The following is a 19,092-nucleotide window of genomic DNA, read 5'->3' on the forward strand; positions in this document are numbered from 1 at the left end:
AGGAGGTGGCAAATGAGGTAATTTAAAGGTCTCATATTTTTTTATGTCTTTTCATTTTCAAAGCTTGTAACCCTAAGGGAATTATAATCATTGTAAATTTTCCTCCACAACTATAAATAGAGACTCAAGCATGGACTAGATCATTTAGTCTCCCCTCTCCTCTCTCAAATTCGTTTTTAGAATTGTCTCCTCTCCCATGCTCCCATACTCTCTCTCTCTCTCCATCTCTCTTCTTTCTCTCTTCTCCTTTCTTCTCTTCCTTTGGTCGAAGACCTTGTCATGGGATCCTAAATTCAACGTAGTATTAGAGTAATGGATTTAGGATCCCTATGTCAAAATAAAATTTTGAAAGGCTCTATTGATCAAGCTTCACGTAAAGTTCTTCTTATTGATGAAACAATTTTTTCTTGAAGTTGCGCTAAGATAAGATTTTTCTTATGAGATTTTTGTTGATAGTTCTTTATCTCTATCAAGATGGTTTATGGATGGCTTTCTCATCTAATCTGAAAGAGAAAGTGGTGGTTAGATTCCTAGTTTTGAAAGTGGCTTGTCCATGGTGATTATGCTCAATTTTTATTCCCCATGCAAGATCGATTGTGTTATTTCTCTCTTGCATATTATGCTGATTTTTGTGGCTAGAATTTTTGTATGAATCAAGGTTCACTATATCTATTATTGGCATCCAGGTTTATTATGAGTTAAGGTTCTACCATTTTTTTGAGTTATTATATCGGTTAAGTTGTTGCTCTTCTTAAATCTTCCAAAAGAGCTCAGCAAAAGATTGTTTGAGAGGGTACCTAGAAGGATTATTTTTTAAAGGTGGCTGGTCTTTGCAACGGTTTTTTGGTATTTCATTGTTTGTCTTATCCTCTTTGGTATCTTACCTAAAATATTTGAGGAAAAAAAGAAAAAAAAGGCCAAAAAGGCACGATTCTATCATCCAAAGTTGGCGCATAATTAGAGAAGAAAAGTTTCATTTTGAATGCCATCCGAAAATTGTTTGTTTTAAGAAAAGAAAGTGTCACTGTTTTAGTTGATTTGGAGTTTTCCTTTATTAAAAGGTTCGGTGGTATTTATTTCCTAATCAGTATAAGGAAAGAAGAATAAAATATTGTGCTTGTTTTGCTTGCTAGGTGGCACATTTGATAAAAAGGCAAGTTTCCCTCTTTAAAAGATTTAATTTGATTTCACATCTGGATTCTGATTTGATTCAAGTTTAATTATAGATTTGATTTGATTTGAGATAATCTCCTAATTGAAAAGTTATCCTTTCTAATTGGCGTGAACAACACGTGATTAGTCTCCCATTCTTGTTTTAGTGCTTGTTTAAAACAAGATAATAACTTACCTATTCTCTAGGTTGAAGACCCTTCTCCAATACGATTTTTAGTTCATGTATGATAAAAGTATGAGATCTATCTTCTATGATTCGTCACTTGGACTTCTCTTGGATAGAAAATTTATGGCGCATACTATTTGCATTCAAGTTGCTCCACTCTTCTCAAATTGATTCATATATTTGCATCGATTGCTTCTCAACCTACTTATTGGATTTCTATATTACACATAAGAAGTTTTTTACTTGTTGATTATAATGGTTGAAGACTATATGGGAAGCAAGAGTGATATCCTTAAAATTACCACCATACCCTTGAGAGGGTTACTAATTATCTGAGTTGATCCCAATTAGTTAAGAAGTTTCTCATTACTCAAAACCCCTTAGACCACATAACCAAACCAGTTCCACCTATTTATGAATAAGGTAGTTCTTATGTAAAATGGCTCAAGAATGAAACATTAGTCATTAGTTGGCTTATTAATAGAAAATTGAAAAACAAATTTGGGATACTTGTGTTAAGTTATACTCTGGTACAGAAAACTAACTGAAGTTGTACGATGTGTTCCAAACCATGTTCAATGCAAAGCAAGGAGACAATCTACATGAATACTTGACTTGATTTAGAAGAATAATAAAAGAGTGGAAGATTCCTCAACCTTACTCCATTGACATTTATGTTCAAGAAAAGCAGCGGGAAGCCTTAATAACTGCTATTTATCTGTCAAACATCCAACCATATCTTGAAGTGGTTAACTTCTCAACTCCTTTGTACTTCCATCATTTGATGACATCAGTACAATATTACTTCGTATACCAAATCCTTCCTCCACCTCTCATACTAAAGTATCATATGTTATGTACTCAGGAATTTGGGCCACATCTTCTGAGGTCACTGTAGAAATTATAGAGGTGGTAGAACTGGCTCTAGTTCTTCACGGTCAGAAAATTGGGTCCGCACTCATTGTAGTGGATTGAACCATCTAGTAGATACCTGTTGGAAGCTTATGGCAAACCAGATTGGGTCACTGACAATCAAGCCTCAATTCAAAATGAGAAAACCCCCCTCCCCCTTCTCATGCATCTTCAATTACTACTGCCACGACTACCTCATATATGATTTCCAATCTCCCAATAAGAAACCTGCGGGCAGTAAATGGGATTTCACCATAAAGCACAATTCGGATAGTTCTGTTGCTCGCCTCAAAGCCTAACTCATTGCCAATAGATATAGTCAATGTTATGCAGTAGATTATGAGGAAACATTCTCCCCATTGGCTAAATTAAACTCGATACACATCTTATTATCTCTAGCTGCTAATTCCTCTTTGTCGGTATATCAATTGGATGTTAAAAATACCTTCTTGAATGGGGATATTAAAAAATAAATATATATGCATCAACCACGTGGTTTTGTGGTTGAGGGGGAATCTGTATGCAAATTGAGGAAGTCTTTATATGGACTTAAAATGTCTCTTAGTGGAGATAAAACTTCCCCATAACCCTGTAGTTTTTCTTTCCTTGTGATGTCTACTAATATGATATAATTTAAAATTCATATAAAATTTAAAGAGAAAAAGTGATAATTCAAATTATTTTATTGTTAGAGGTCAATTCAGTTAATTATAATAATATAGTATTAGTTTTGTGTAATTTCATAATTTATTAATTTTTATACATGTCCCTAAGAAACCTATCAGTGGGTGGGATGGCTTTGAAAATTTTGGATTTTTCATTGAAATTTTGTTTCTTTGAATCAATGGGTCATGTTCAAATCAACGTATAAACCTATAATTGATCGAAATTAGCCATAGCCACTCAGGGTCACCAAGTGTCGTAAATATAAATAGGGTAGTGGTTTCTGCAAGGTTGAACCCGAAAAGTCCAAGAAGCTTAAATCCGATAACAAACCGCTTTCAGATTTACTATAACATATGACATGAACTGGAGAAAAGGGAATGGAAAGTACGATAGTACCCTTACAAGTAATTTAACATGAAGTTTAAAATAAAGACAAATATGCATTAAACCATCAAGTACCCAATTTATCAATTTTATAGAGTTACTAATATGTGCCTGAGTGCATAATTTAATGCATATCATATACACTAATAAGGTATTAATTTCAACTTACTAATATAAACCTCTCTCTTTTGAAATAGCTTTTTCCAATTCCTTTTACACACAATAGTGAGGGGTTGGAACACTTTTTCGATAGCGTTTTCCATTTTCAAACTCCAAAAAGGGGAGGTTCCAATTGCACCCGATTCAATTTCAACCTGTTGGCCCAATACGGTTTCGACAAGTTTGACGACCCCGGTCCACGGTCGCGTCACACGTGGCACTTTTTGGTATTCTTTTCGAACTTCATCTCTCTGCCCCTTCCACGTGTTCTGCTGCTGATCCGAGACGTGGCATTTTAAAGTCTGAATCGAATGTGTTCAAAAGATTATTCAAGTCACCAAAAATATTCTAGATGTCTATGTTATCTTAATGTTATCCCTCTGGCGTCTTTAGTAAGGGCATTTGTGTCCTCCTTTCTGTTTCCTACTTGGATTATACACAATTTCTAGGAGAGTTTGCCTGGGATTACAAATCGTAGTAAGGGTATTTGTGTCTTTAAAATACTACCATAAATCGAAAATGTCCCTGTCTAATACGAGGCACGGGTTCTCTTCGTACATTCCGCAAGTGAGCATTCTTGTACCTACTCGGTAACACGTCACATGAATATTTACACAAAACACCCTAAGAATTAGCATATTGCCTCTCGTGAAGAAGTTATAAAAATTGATTTTTCAGATTTTTAGAAAATAATAAAAAAATCTTAAAATAGGTGATAAAACAGATCTATTAATTAATTTTTAAAGTAAACTTTAGTAATTTTTTAATTCTAAAAACATGAATGGGAAGTCTGTTTTTGCAAGCCCATTCATTTACAAAAAATATTTTAATTTAATTTAATAAATTATATTATTATACATGCTATTTCCATAATAGCTAGTAGCCTGACGAACATTTGGATTTAAAGATTTTAACAATATCATGGTTGTGTTCAGTTTTGACTAGCGAAATTTGAATCTGAGAATTTATGGGGGGGCTATCTGGTAATTGTATCTTTTTTAAAATAAAAATAGAAATTGTTCAACGAATCGAATCAATTGCATCTCCTCATGCTTTCTCCTCCCACTGATCTCGATTGCCACCCCATGCGCGCATCGCTTCAAATTAATTTCCAAACTTTCGCAGGAAATCTCCCGATTCTCCCCGAATCCTATTCGCATTTCGCACTCCGATAGTATCTCCTCGTCTTTTCTGTCTTTCGTTATTTCAGACCTTGACAGGAAATCAAATCCCAACTGAAAAACCTCAATAAACGGAAACAGACAGCCTCTCGGCCTGCAACGGAAACGGTCATTGCGGTTATCTTCGTCGTCGGCACCCGGTTGTGATTGCCGGCGGAAAATGAGCCTTGCGGCGGGTGGAGGCGAGTACAATGCTGGCGAATGAGAGAGCTTCTTCCTCCTCTTGCGCATCTCGCGTCCTCTGTCGCTCCCGCTCTCGCCGATGGCGCCACAGCCGTATCACCACCGCCATCATCACTATACTTTCCCTCCTCCTCGCCACCTTCGCCTGGCTTTCCCTTGTCTTTACGTCCTCCGCTTCTCACTGGCCTCACTACGGCCAGCTTCACCGCCCAATCTCTTCTCCCGATGCTCCGTCTCGCGGCCTCAACCCTAACCCGCCCAATTCTGCTAGTCTCCCCGCGGCTGCTGGCTCCTCCGATGACCTTTCCCTCGCTCACGTAGTCTTCGGTATCGCCGGCTCCGCTCAGCTCTGGAAGCGCCGCTCCAATTTCCTCCGCCTGTGGTGGCGTCCCGACCGGATGCGCGGCCACGTCTGGCTCGAAGAGTTCCCACCCGAGTACTCGCCGGACCCTGCACTCCCCCCTATTCAGGTCTCCGAGGATATCTCCCACTTTCGGTACACAAATCCCATTGGTCATCCTTCCGGCCTCCGTATCTCTCGGATCGTGTCGGAGTGTTTCCGCCTTAACCTACCCCAAGTCCGGTGGTTCTTCCTCTGCGATGATGACACCATTATTAACGCAGATAATCTTGTCGCCGTCCTCGCTAAATACGATCCCACCGAGATGGTCTACATCGGCACCTCTTCAGAGAGTCACTCTGCTAACACCTACTTCAGTCACTCCATGGCATTCGGCGGGGGAGGGATCGCCATTAGTTATCCGCTCGCCGAGGCGATCTCCACAATCCAGGACGACTGCCTCGAAAGGTATCCCAAGCTCTACGGGAGTGATGATCGCTTGCATGCCTGCATTTCCGAGCTCGGTGTTCCACTCACCAGAGAGTACGGTTTCCACCAGGTGATTCGCATGCTTATATTGCCGATTTTAAACCCTTCCTGCTTTTAGTTATGCCATTTTTTACTCTCTCGGAATGAGCTCGTCACTAGTTGTGAATGAAAGTTGTCTGCTTCATAAATCTTATGCCCAGTTACGAAGGTCTCTTGAATTCTTCTCGTGCTCGCGTTTCTTTGAAATTATTTGATTCGTAAAATAAAATTGTTAGTAGGAGTTCTGGGAGCTCCTCGTGTCCATGTTGGTGGATTATTGAGCTTTTATGCCTTGCATTTTACTCATTTTGTTATCAATGGTCATTAAAAGTTCTGAAGTCCTTCCACTCAAACATTTTCCTGTAGTTTGGTACGCTTAATGCTTGCTTTTACTCTTTGTTATCAAGGATCTTGAAAAAATTCTGAGGTCCATCCAGTCTTGATTTTTTCTTGCGGTTTCTGTTTATACTCAATTGGATGCTCTTTTTTCCTTGCTAACATTGATTATCTTATTTATTTATTTTTTTAGTCAGTTCTGTAACGTTTTGATCTCCCAGTAATTTTCCGGAAGGGTTAACTGGATATTAAGTTTGGCTGTGTCATGTCGTTTTGTCTATTCAACGGAAAGATGTCTAAACTATCATCAGTTAGAGAAATAGTTCATACTGAACTCTTAATGTCTGCCTTCTAATTTGAAGTCTGATATTTTGCAGTGGGATATACGAGGAAATGCACATGGCCTTTTAGCTGCACATCCTGTTGCTCCATTTATCTCAATCCATCATGTGGAAGCTGTTGATCCAATATATCCTGGGCTTAGTTCTCTTGAAGGCCTTGAGTTGTTCATTAAGGCAATGAAAACTGAACCAAGAAGCTTCTTGCAGCGGGCAATATGTTATGACCATGCTCACCATCTAACATTCTCAGTCTCACTAGGTTATGTTGTTCAAGTGTTTCCCAACATTGTTCTTGCAAGGGATTTGGACCGAGCTGAGCAGACATATTCTGCGTGGAACAAAATTAGTCATAGGAGTGAGTTTGATTTTGACACCAGAGAAGTTCCTAGATCAGTATGTAAAAAGCCTATTTTGTTTTTCTTAAAGGATGTTGAGAGAAAAGAAAACATAACCATTGGTTCATATGGTCGAGCTAAAGTGAAAGATGATTTGAAAAGGAAAGTCTTTTGTTTTCCTCAATCTATTCCGGTCCACGGTGTGAAAAGTGTTCATGTCATGGCATCTCCCCTCAACAGGAAGTGGCATTTGGTATGTATTCTTAGTTAATAGTTTCTTCCATATTTCTTTATTGTTCATCTATTATTGAACTAACTTGCTTTTTTACATGAATAGGTGCCTCGGAGGTTATGCTGCAAAGTGAATCAAACAGGAGATGAACTCTTGGAAGTGAAAGTCGGGCAGTGTGAGAGGGGAATATTTGGCTCAGGTGTTGATTCTGTGTGATAGTTGAAGGAAAGATATGTCTATGGCTCCTCTCTGGACATCAAAGTCATTCGTTTGCCCGTGGCCTCCCTTTTGATGTGCTTATCATCCATCTCTTGGATTTCATTCTTTATAGAGAATGACCAAAGTGACTCTCGGCATTTTCACAATCATGCACAATAATCTTGCGGGTGACTGAGTCAACTTCTTTGTACACATTCTAGATGAAGAGAAACAACATGGATGATTTAAGCTCAGAATGCATTCTTTGCCTTCATTTTTTGTTCAGAAGGTAATTCATCATAAACCAAAATCTGATAGTTGACTTGTTGAAAAAATGAACAAAAAGGGATTTTATACTTGTGAATGCTTTAAAATGTCAAGTAGCTCCAGCTTTATATTCTTGGAGGTCAGACGGGATTAGTGGTGATTCATTGAGATTGATTTGTTGCCATTCTGTTCTTTCTAATATATTTTTCGTTTGTGATATCTTGGTGTTTCTTTATGATGTACAATATAAATTGTACCTAGATATTTTCTCAGGAAGGGGCACAAAGATTGTGAGGCATGAGGGATCTAATAGTGATTAGAATTCAGGGGTATTTTAGTAATTTCGTGTGTATCGGGGGGGAGGAGGAGGAGGAGTAAGTCTTTAATATTGGAGTTAGAAGGGCCCATATTAGGAGGATGAAGTTGATGTGGTCATTGTGTAAATTCGTGATAGTTTAAAGTTTGTTTTTTATTCTTGCTTATGTATAAGACCTCTTATAGGGGCCTTTTAGTCTTTATAAGCAACTTGAATGAATAATAGGGAGATGGGGGGTCAACTTTTCCTTAACAAGCCCTCTTTCTCCTCTCCTCTCCTCTCTTCTTTCATCTTTTCCTCTTTAATCTCTCTTCTCTCTTCTTATTTTACATGGTATCAGAGTGGATTGATCTGTAAATAAAGACTTCACATAGAATTCTCCTCTTTTGAAGTCTACAAGTTTCCTCTAGGATTGAATTTCTCAATTGGCTGTGCTCACCGGAGTTAAAGGTTAGTTCTTTTCTCCTTTGACTGTGTGGTTTTGTGATCCTATAAGGATCGAATAAAGTCCTAAAGAGCAATCTGGAGCTCTCTTACCTGTGTCACCTAACATGGGACATAGGATTGCTTGCGGAAACTTTAGTGAGGCTAGTGTTGGTGTTATTTGTTCCTTTTGCTACTACAAGACGATCACTGGGTATGAAAATTTTGTTTTTGCGAACCCTAGGTGGAGTTTGTGACGTATGGGGTGCACACATAACTGCACATATTAGGTTTTTGATCTACAAGGTGTTTGACACAAGGTGTTTGACACAAGGTGTTGGTGAAAAAGACTTTCTTATTATTATTATTGTTTTGTTGGTTGTTGTTAGTAATTATGGGAAAAGGTGCTCTCATCTATCTCGACTTTTTCTCAAGGCATTGGAAATCCAAACCAACTCAGAGAATCACTAGCATGGTTTCCCTCCCTTCGTTTCACCAACAGATAAGTCATCCTTGACAATTTTCCATTCCTTCAAACCTGAGCTGCCTCTTAGCGGTGGTTTGAAAGCCAGTTGAACTTCTAAAAATGGAGTTTTATATTTAGTCGCATCTAGTGTGGTTTCCCTCCCTTCGTTTTGCCAACAGATAAGTCATCCTTGACAATTTTCCATTCCTTCCAACCCGAGCCGCCTCTTAGCGGCGGTTTGAAAGCCAGTTGAACTTCTAAAAATGGAGTTTTATATTTAGTTGCATCTAGCGTGGTTTCCCTCCCTTCGTTTCACCAACAAATAAGTCATCCTTGACAATTTTCCATTCCTTCAAACCCGAGTGGCCTCTTAGCGGACAGTTTGAAAGCCAGTTGAACTTCCAAAAATGGAGTTTTATATTTAGTCGCATAAGAGTAAGTGGGTTATCCCATTGATGACATCCCAGGTCGTAGGTCTACTTCTTAAAAATCAAAAGTACACGATTATATAAGCTTGTATAATCTATTGATCCTCTTGCTAGGAATAAAAGGGTCTAAGTGGAAAGACGATTGATTAGCCTGTAGATTCTAGAGAAGCTATCACTCTTGTTATGACTATTGGGTCTACAGGAAACAAAGATTATGCTCAGATCTAACTTTTGTGAAGCCACATAGGGCAAATTATTTGAACTCATCTCAAGCTATCAAGAAGTTTTTGATTGCAAAAAGGAAAGCCAAGTATATCCGGGAGGATCCTTCTGATCACATCACTAAAGATTAGGATGCTGAGGATCACTAGGTGCAAACGTGGATGTTGAATTCTATGCAGCCTCTTCTCAGAAATCAAGCTATTAGTTGTTATACTGCAAAGGATATGAGGAAGACACTGGGGTCCATTTTCTATCAAGAAAACAATTTTTCTTGTAGGTATGAACTATATATAAAGTTTTTTAGTATGAGTAGGGGTGACAAAATTGTGACAGAATATTTCACTAAAGATTGGAGGGAAGTTATTCTACGAAGCTACTTTTGAACCTTCCTTGCATGTGTGTGGAGGGAGTATGATTAGTAGATACTAGTAGTTGTTAAAATGTTTTTTGGAATGAAAGAAAGGCCAATGACTGCCAGGATAGAGTTCTGGGGATTGGTGCTTGGACAATGGTAATCTAAATTTTCCTTCAAGATTGAATGTTACCATTAGGATAGTGGTGTGGGAGCAGACCAGTAAATTCTTCCCAAAATTTTCTGTAACGGTGAGTGTACCATTAGGATAGTGATGTGGGAGCAGACTGGTAAATTCTTTCCCTTTGGGCATGTGGTCTCAACTGAGGCTGAGTTGAAAGCCTCCTTAAAGGTCTGATGGTCTTCAGAATAATCTTCTCTGATATGCTGATGATGGAAGGTGACTGTACAGTTGTGGTTGATTAGGCTGTAGGTTGATCACCTCACTGGAGGTGTGTACACAAGCATTCTCTGACAAGGTCATGAATATTTATGCCACCTCACTCTGGCTTGTTTGCATGTCAGGAGAAGCCAACCATTTGGCTGTACTCTTTTGTAAGGAATTGATCTCCTAGCAACACATTACTAATGGAGATTCCTCAAATGTTTCTTCTCCATAGTCTAGGCTTTCAGGTCTAGGTTCATGGTTTTTTTTCTTTATATTATTTGTTTTCCTTGTATTTGGGCGACCATGCTCTGGATTTTATTTCTTGCTTTAGAAATGCATCTTCACAATTTTTGGGGGAACAAACAAATATAGTTGTAATGATATCTAGGCATATGATTGGGTCATTGGGTGAATGTGAGGGTGTTGTGTTCCTTTATAAAAGTAAAAAACAAAAAAGTTAAAAAAAAAGGAAAGACGGTCTATGTTGTTGCTAGGAGTGTAAATGGATCAAATTCGGATTGAATATTGTAGTTCCAAATCTGATCCGAAAGTATTTGCATATCCAAAATTTGGAAAATATATAAATTATCGAGATTCCAATATCTGTTTTCAATCCCGTTTGATAATTTTTGGATCCAGATAGTATCCAAATCCAGAAACTAAAAATAATATTGAACAAGACTCGAAATAATATTTTAAAAATTAATATTATCCAATAAGTGTTTAGGGGAAGGAAAAATGTTCTGGAATAACGAAATCCAGCATTTTGTCATTCCATTCTCTCCCTCCAACCCACAATTTTTGGCTTGCATAAACAACATAAATCCAAAGCAAAGGAAAGATTAAAATCTAAGTAAATGGTAAGAATTAATAGTCAGAGAAGAGAAAGAGCTGAGAGAAATGCAAGAAGCTAAGAAGCAAGGGGATAAGTGAGGGTGGATGGTGTGGGAGAAACAAAGTGATACAGTGAAAGATTCAGGGGCTTGAGAGATAGAGACGCGTTGAGAGATAGAGGGGCTGAGAGAGGTAGGGGCCAAGAGAGTGCACCTTGAGAGAGAAATCTGAAGTTGGAAGCTGGTAGCCAGTGAGAAAGAACGAGAAGACTGAAGCGCTATCGCTGCAGAGGAAGGGCTGTCACTGCAGAGGAGAGACTTTCAGGGAGAAGCAGGAATAGGAGGGTTGCTACAGAGGAGAGATTTTCGGGAAGAGAGAAAGAGGTTTTAGAGCAGTGGGAATAGGGAAGCTAGGGCATTTAATGGTTGAGATTTCAGATTGGATATTTATTAGATCCTAATCTCATCATTCTGGTTCCATCAAGGGACTTGTATTAGATCCTTTCAGAAATCCGAATTAGTTAGAGGGAACTATATTTCGGGTAATATCCAAGATTTTGGGCTAGGACCTGAATTGAATCCGGATCTTTTGACAGCTCCAGTTGTTGCTGCTGGTACATAGTCTAAGTCAATGTTCTGTGATCTTGCAAGGTTGGTCAATGTGAAAGATCATAATAATCAGTATCTAGGGCTTCATAAATCCAACCATGTCAAAAGGATTTTGATTCGATGACAATAAAAAAAGGTTTATTCAAATAACCATACCAAAAAAGGACAGCTGTTGCAGAAGTGGGTATACCAAAAGATAGTACAACCCTTATCAGTACACTTTTGACAACCTTAAAATATACAAGTTCATTGAGATATATGTTTGTTTTTTTTTGTATTACCGTGGAAACCATGACAAAAGAAAGATTTGATACAATCTGGATGAGGACTATTATCTGGATTATGTTGAGAAAACATAAACAATCGCATCTGCTGTCTTCAGAACCTGGCAGTAATCCATGTAGCCAGCTTGTACAGGCCTTCCTGCCATGAATTTCACTGTAAAGAGACTGTTCCAATAGTCACAGAATAATGTGCAACTGACTTTCCTGGCTGTGCTTAGCTTGCTTAATGTTGACCTAGAGTTTAAAGTTCTTTTAAGGAATGAAAAGGACCATTAGCAGCTATTTGCCTCAATTAGGAGCCTGATAGTTTAGTTCATCACTTTAGTTTGTTTAGTTGTAATTTTAATTTATATTTTAGTTGTTTTTATTTGCCATTTTGATTATGCTTATTTAGAGCTTTGGGCCTTATGCTGATTGGTTTTAGACCCATCCATGTACTCTTTTATGTTTCTATGAGCGTCTTAGATGTTGATCATTAAAATGATGTAATCTTGCATTGGTTTTTAGGATTTTTTAGCTTTATGAAATTTCATGTAACTGGTGAAAATCAGTTTTTGAATGAGAATCGTGATGATTCTGACAAAATCTGTTGTGATGTTCTCTTGGGTGGGAGTACAAGGCTAGGATGAGATGCATTCTCTTTTCTACTCATATTCTCTTTCTTCCCATCTATTCTGTCTCTCATATTTTCTTTATTTTTTCTATTCCTTTATTCTAGTTTAACTTTTGGAATTTGCCAAAATACTGTAGCTTGGGTACGATTAGCATGAATTCTCAAATTTTATGGCTGCGTTCCTGTCTCTTTCTTGTGCTCTTTTTCTCTAATTCTTTGATCTATTTTTCCCTTTATAGTGCAGTCCTTATTCTATTCTTTCAAAAAAAATGGAGTAGATTAACCATATATGGGATATATTTTGGATTTCTAAACCTCTTACACCTTTTCTTTATCCCTATTATGGAATGCCCTATCAAATTGAAACTCCAGAGTCTTCAACCTATTGTGCCTTGGCAGAGTAATTTCAACTTTGTAACCTTGCAATCATAGAGTATAAAAGCAATTTTTCTGCCACTGGATCTTTCTCATTCAAGCTTTTCCTTTTAAGTCTTATTGTGTAAGTTGTGATTGTGGTTGTTTTCTTAGTTTTTCGACTTAGTGTTTCTAGGGAAATTAGATTATATGTAACTGCTACCAAGCCCAGGTAGATTTATTCTCATGTATTGTTCATAATCTGATTTAATACCTTAATGCTTCCCTACTTGAATTCATTGAAGTCCCCCTTTGTTTTCCAAAGAAAACGAGAAGAGATGATTCATTAAGGAAAAAACACTTCAGAGGGACAGGTACAAATACGAACTACAAAGATCAAAACCTAGAAGAAATAAACATCAAAGCAAAGCCAATGAATCAAAGGGGAAGGGCATATTTTTTTTTGGTTTTTGTTTTAAGAAAGTGCAAAATTTTAGGTAAAGGAACAAAGCTGACAATACATCAAGGAGTTCGAGAGAGAGGCTTGAGCCCACACATAGGGCTAAGAACACTTAAGAACTACCAGGAAAACTAGAATTAATCACTAGGTTTTAGTGCATATTGCCCATTGGTGCAAAGTGGTTTGCAAGCGAATTCACTTCCCAAGGCACATGAGATCACACAATCGACACACTATAGATCAAACTTTCAATTTGCAAGAATTCTTGGTCAAATCGCTTGTTGAATTGGTTGCTAGGGTCATCGACTTGGAGTTAACCCTCCACTATCACTTGGAGAGAGTAATGTCTAACATAATTTTTTAAGTGCACCGAGGAGGATATGCACCTCTGCCTTATTGAAATCTAACATGCCCTACAGACCATAGTAGGAGAGGAGCTTGCCTGATCTCTAACCATGCCCCCTAAAAAATCTGATATTTGGGTGAAAAAGTAGAGAAATAAGAAAGAAGAGTTTGGAGAGGAGCAGAAGCTGCTGCCTTGGAGTGTGTACCTAAAAAAGATGCCCCCTTTTTCTTTTAATCAAGGTTTTTAGTGATTTTTACATAAAGACAAAAATACCCCTCAAAACATAAACTTTCTCCTAAAATACACCTCTAAAATGAATAAAAATTGAACGATCGGCATACAAAGGCATTGCTTACCTAACAAACATCATATAAGATAAAAAACATAATATATGGAATGACCAAAATACCCTTTAGTTGATATTTTAACACATCCCCTCTAGCTGGAGAGTAGATATCAAATAACCCCAACTTGTCACAGGAGGATATGTGTTCACGTCTTCCCAATGGCTTGGTAAACACATCCCCCAACTGGTTTGAAGACTTCACATATGGAGTTATCATCTTTCCTTGTATCACCGCATCTCTAATAAAATGACAATCAACATCTATATATTTAGTTCTCTCATGGAATATAGGGTTGCTTGCAATAAAGATGGCTGCCTGATTATCACACTTCATGACCATAGGACCTGGTAGCTGGAAACCAAATTCAAGAAGAACAGATTTAATCCACATGAACTCACTAACTGTGAGAGCCATTGCTTGATATTCAGCCTTTGCACTAGATCTAGCCACAACTGTCTGTTTTTTACTTTTTCAGCTTACGAGGTTTCCTCCAACAAAATAATAGTAGCTTGATGTAGATAGTCTATCCATCTTACACCCAACATAATCAGCATCAGGATATCCAAGTACATCAATTTGTCCGTTCTAACTATACAACAAACCCTTTCTAGGTGCACCCTTCAAATACTTTAAAATCCGTTGAGTAGCTTCTAGATGTGTTTTCCGCGGATTTTTCATGAACTGGCTCACAATTCCCACAACAAATGAAATATCTGACTTGGTAACTATAGCATAAATCAATTTACCTACCGAGCATCGGTATTGAATTTTGTCCTTAAGAGCAGGACCCTGTGTGTTATGAAGATTATGGTTGACTTCTATGGGAGTATCTACTGGTTTAACACCCAACAAACCATACTCCTGCAGCACATCTAATATATATTTCCTCTGGGAGAGAACAATACCTTGTTTGCTACACGCAACTTCAATGTCAAGAAAGTACTTGAGGGGACCCAAATCTTGCGTCTAGAAATATGTGACCAACTACTGTTTAACTTTGGTAATGCCTTAAAGGTCATCAACAGAGAGTTCAATATCATCTACATAGACCACCAAAATAACTACACCGGTCTTCCTCTTAAGTATGAACATAGAATGGTCACAATAGCTCTAGTGGAACCCAAACTGCATTAGTACAATACTAAATTTCTCAAACCATGCCCTAGGACTCTGTTTAAGTCCATAAATGACCTTATGTAGTTTACATACCTTCCCTGTCTCCCCCTGAGTAACATACTTGAGAGGTTGCTCCATATAAACTTCTTCATATAAATCTCCATACATGAAAACTTTTTTCACATCAAGCTGAAAAAGATGCCAACCTTTATTAACCGCTATTAGTTGGGTTACAATAGAGTAGAAAGAGTAGAAAGAGCACGAGTACAGGGCAAAGCAACAACATTTAGAAAGAGAAAAAATATAGGTTAGAGAGGGAGAGAGGTTTCAATAGCAAGCTGCTATGGCTTGCTGATTTAACTCCATCCCTAGCCAAAGCATCTGCCATGCGGTTGCACGTATAGGTGTATGCGAGTGGGTAATATTGAAGTTTTATATATGTCCTGGATTTCATTAAAGACCTTAAGGAAGTGTCTAGGAGGACACTTTGTTCAACTCACCCTACTAATAACCACTGTAGTGCCTCCTTACACAACAAGGGGAGTCCAAATCTGCAATCGTAGAGTTAGAGGACTTGAAGGACAGCTCTCAACTCGGTTTTTGTAGCTCGCATTTACAGAAGGTCGCAGAGTAAATAAGAAGGGTGTTACTTGATGACTCTCTAATGATTCTTCCCCCTCCAAACGATCCGAGATCACCCCAAGAGCTGCATCAAAGTTAAAGGTTTACCCAGCAATTAGAGGAGAAGACCGAGCTACTAGATTCAAAATGTTGTGATCCACCAAGTTGATGACTGCCTTCCAGTTTCTTCTGATGATGGAGCATGGAAGATGGGAGGTTTCGTTTAGCTTGCTTGCCCTGAAGAGCACACAATAAAAAACTGCTTCTATTACACCACCAATGGACTTCTCCTAATCTTCAAAAGTTACTCGGGTTCATTCTTTCCATATGTTCATGGCGGCAGCAATGGATAGCATCTAAAAATTCTTATGAGCTTATGACCAAAAAGGAGATAGCTAGTCTAGTACTGTAAGATAAATCAGTTTGCCAATTTTGAGTCTTTTGAGATTAGGAAAGGGCTCATTGCTTTCTGTAGCTGCAGCCATTTTGACATATAGCTGTGTCCATTGTTCTACACCCTAACAGTCTAGTTTCCTTATTGAAGGTGGATAACGGAATCAAATTGCTTGATCCAATGTGAGCCCTGAAATCTGTAAATTACAAATTACAACTACACACCCTATTAATAACTAACAACTAAGCAAGGGTAATGCAGTAAAAAGTTATTAAGACAAATACTTTACTAGAACAAATATTGGTTTGCATTTTAGGAATTTATGTTAGTGAATCTTGACATGAAGACTACATACTAGCACATATATGCTCATAAAAGTGGATAATTAGAATTTATAATTGCTTCAAATTGGATGGTGCTCGGATCATATTTTCATGTGATGGCTTGGGGCTAATTGACTTCAGTAGTTTATATGAGGGTTTTCTTGTACTGAAAAGATAATGTTTATCTATCATAATTTTTGCCCTTTTATTGGAAAGTGTTCTTTTTCTCTTATACCATTGGTCTAAAATAATGGGGAAAGTTCCAAATGCTGAAAATTTTATATTTGTATGAAGTCAGTAAATACCAGGATTTTGTGTGTTGACGGCATGGAGTCGTGAGTAACACATTTTTTCCCTTGCCTAAGTTGATAAGTTGATAAGTAGATTAGTGCTGGCGTCCAACCTTGGGTTTCATATATTAGGGAAGATAGACTAGGAAATGGCCCTAGCTTTGATATGTTGCAGTTGTATATCATCCTGTAGTACTATCCTATATGATCTGTGCAGTATCCAAGGCAAATTATTCTGCCTTTGATAGTTCATGTTAGAAGGTGTCTTTATTTCTTTTCATGGGTTTTGTATGCCTCAAGGTTTTGAACCTGTCTACTAAGGGTTAAACACCTGTGGGTAACTTACCCATGAACTACAGTTAGTAGTCATAAAACTACTACTGTTGATTGCTATTTAAGTCTTATGTTGAAATAAATTTCGAAAATAAGTTTAATTTGCAGTAGTGGTTATGAGCCAACTTTTCGAAGTTAGTGATTTTTCACTTTTGAACTGCATGTTTGTATGTTGTCCCTGACTCAGTTGCTACGCCTCAAGATCTTTTGTAAGACATTATTTTGAACCTGTCTACCTAGGGTTAAACACCTGTGGGTAACTTGCTCATGAACTACAGTAAGTAGTCATAAAGCTACTACTGTTGATTGCTATTCAAGTCTTATGTTGAAATGAATTTCGAAAATAAGTTTAATTTGCACTTGTGGTTATGAGCCAACTGTTTGAAGTTAGTGACTTTTCACTTTTTAGCTACATGTTTGCGTGTTGTCCTTGACTCAGTTGCTAAGCCACAAGATCTGTTTTAAGACCTTATTTGAACTTTTCAAGTGTAATTGTTGACAATCAAATCAGAGTCTTGTAATATCCAGTTCCTTGGTTTGTGCCCTGCACCATCAGTACTTACCTTGTTATGCAAGGCTTCCATTACAACTCATATTTCTCCTACTTCCTGCATGTGGCTTTAACGTCCAGGTGTTTACAGCAACTATTTGGTGTCTTTATTCTATTCCTGCATGCAACGCCATACGTGATTTGAAAAAGAAAGTGGTATGTATTGTATGAAAACTATTACTAACAAGTATGTAAGCATCGTCCTCATACAAGTTGAAGACCACTAAAGGAAATTCCTTTCCACTGCTTATTGGCTTTGATATAAAACATTCCTTGGCCTAATGTAATCGCATATTGCCAACAAAATACATTTTCATTGTAGTTTGCCTTCTTTGGAGGGAAAGAGGAAAGTGGTGACTATTGAATGTATGGGATGAGGTGAACAGTAGCTGCTGCTTGAATGTTATCCATATACTGGTTAACTTGGTGAGCTCATTGGATGAATCAATCTTTTGACCATAACGTTTTCTAAATTTTGATCTCTTACACAAAGTAACCGTGTTAATTATACTGAAGTAATGTTACCACTGTTAAAAATAATGTTCAGAGTCATTCTTGTTCAAGTGATGGACAGTAAAACAGTCAAGTTCTGGTGATAAAATAACAGCAGTAGCGGAAGGACTAGAACAATTTTGAGGCTGCTAAACAATTCCAACAAATTGCAAATCTCATATTACCAACCTTGTTTGATGTATTTGTTCAGATGGCTCTGTTTTATTGTTAAGAATGGTACTTTTGTTTAATTTAAATGATGGTATTTTTTCTTATAAATAGTACGAATCAGTTGAGGTGGATTGGTCATATATGGAAGGTTATTATTGTTAAAGATGGGCAGGAAAGGTTTCCTCTTCACTACCTCCAGGATGTGAAGGACGACTTGTAAAATCACGGATGTTGTTTCCAGTATGTGAGCTGTCATTTTCCAACTGCTTGACTTGAATATCTCAGTCCTAAGATTGGGTCATTTTGTCTTAAAAACCATTAAATATTTGCCTTCTGAGACAGCAGTGGTAGATACCCTGTGGTCTGCAGAAATATTAAAGAACAATTCAGAGGAGTATCTTCAGAGCGTTTTCTGTTCTCAACGTCAATATCTCAGTTCCGCTCATTGGCTGCCTGAAGAATATCCAATACTGAAGAACAATTCAGAAAGAGCATCTTGAAACCGAAATCATCAGTTCTCAACAACTTCTGCTTTCCGTTTAGCCTTTCAGATCTTCTTCAATCATCCCAGTTAGTTTTCATACGAGTTTCCTTTTGTGGAGAGACACAAAATTCTTTGTGGTCTCCCCCGGAGTTTCCACGACGCGACCTTGAAATGTTGAAATTTCAAAGTCCAGTTGATACAGGGCGGGATCGATTTACCCAACCGAGCATGAAGACTCACAGAGTAAGACAGAATCTGTGGCGTCTCTTTAATTTTCAATTTTGAAGAGAAGAGGAGGGTGTTTCCATCAGATGTGAGTTGCATTTGGGGGTGGGCATTAATCATTGTCAACACACATTATTATCCACCGTCCTTTCTACTTCTATCTGTCAACAGGCTTAAATGAGTAGAAAAAGAAGAAAAAAAAAATGCATGAAATAAATTAAGATAGGTACAGGGATAAACCATAACCACAC

The 19,092-nt window shown here is 37.8% G+C and overlaps 1 protein-coding gene across 2 annotated transcripts; it reads left to right on the forward strand.

Moving 5' to 3' along the window:
• Window positions 1-4,551: 4,551 nt before the first annotated feature.
• On the forward strand, window positions 4,552-17,608 carry LOC137935007 (uncharacterized). 2 transcript variants are annotated; one of them, XR_011109222.1, is made up of 4 exons: window positions 4,552-5,723; window positions 6,406-6,957; window positions 7,042-7,423; window positions 17,551-17,608. XR_011109222.1 is itself a non-coding variant. In XM_068779630.1 (3 exons), the coding sequence occupies exons 1-3, from the start codon at window positions 4,833-4,835 to the stop codon at window positions 7,150-7,152; spliced, it is 1,554 nt and encodes a 517-aa protein (XP_068635731.1). In that variant the 5' UTR covers window positions 4,552-4,832; the 3' UTR covers window positions 7,153-7,845. The 2 variants fall into 2 exon arrangements, 1 of the variants encoding a protein (XP_068635731.1); XM_068779630.1 differs by lacking the exon at window positions 17,551-17,608 and having other exon boundaries at window positions 7,042-7,845.
• Window positions 17,609-19,092: the final 1,484 nt, after the last annotated feature.

Source organism: Aristolochia californica, unplaced genomic scaffold (genome assembly GCF_029961685.1).
Source record: "Aristolochia californica isolate CCGP_79_NKW_82.1479 unplaced genomic scaffold, dmAriCali1.0.hap1 SCAF_6, whole genome shotgun sequence".
NCBI classification, from domain to species: domain Eukaryota; kingdom Viridiplantae; phylum Streptophyta; class Magnoliopsida; order Piperales; family Aristolochiaceae; genus Aristolochia; species Aristolochia californica.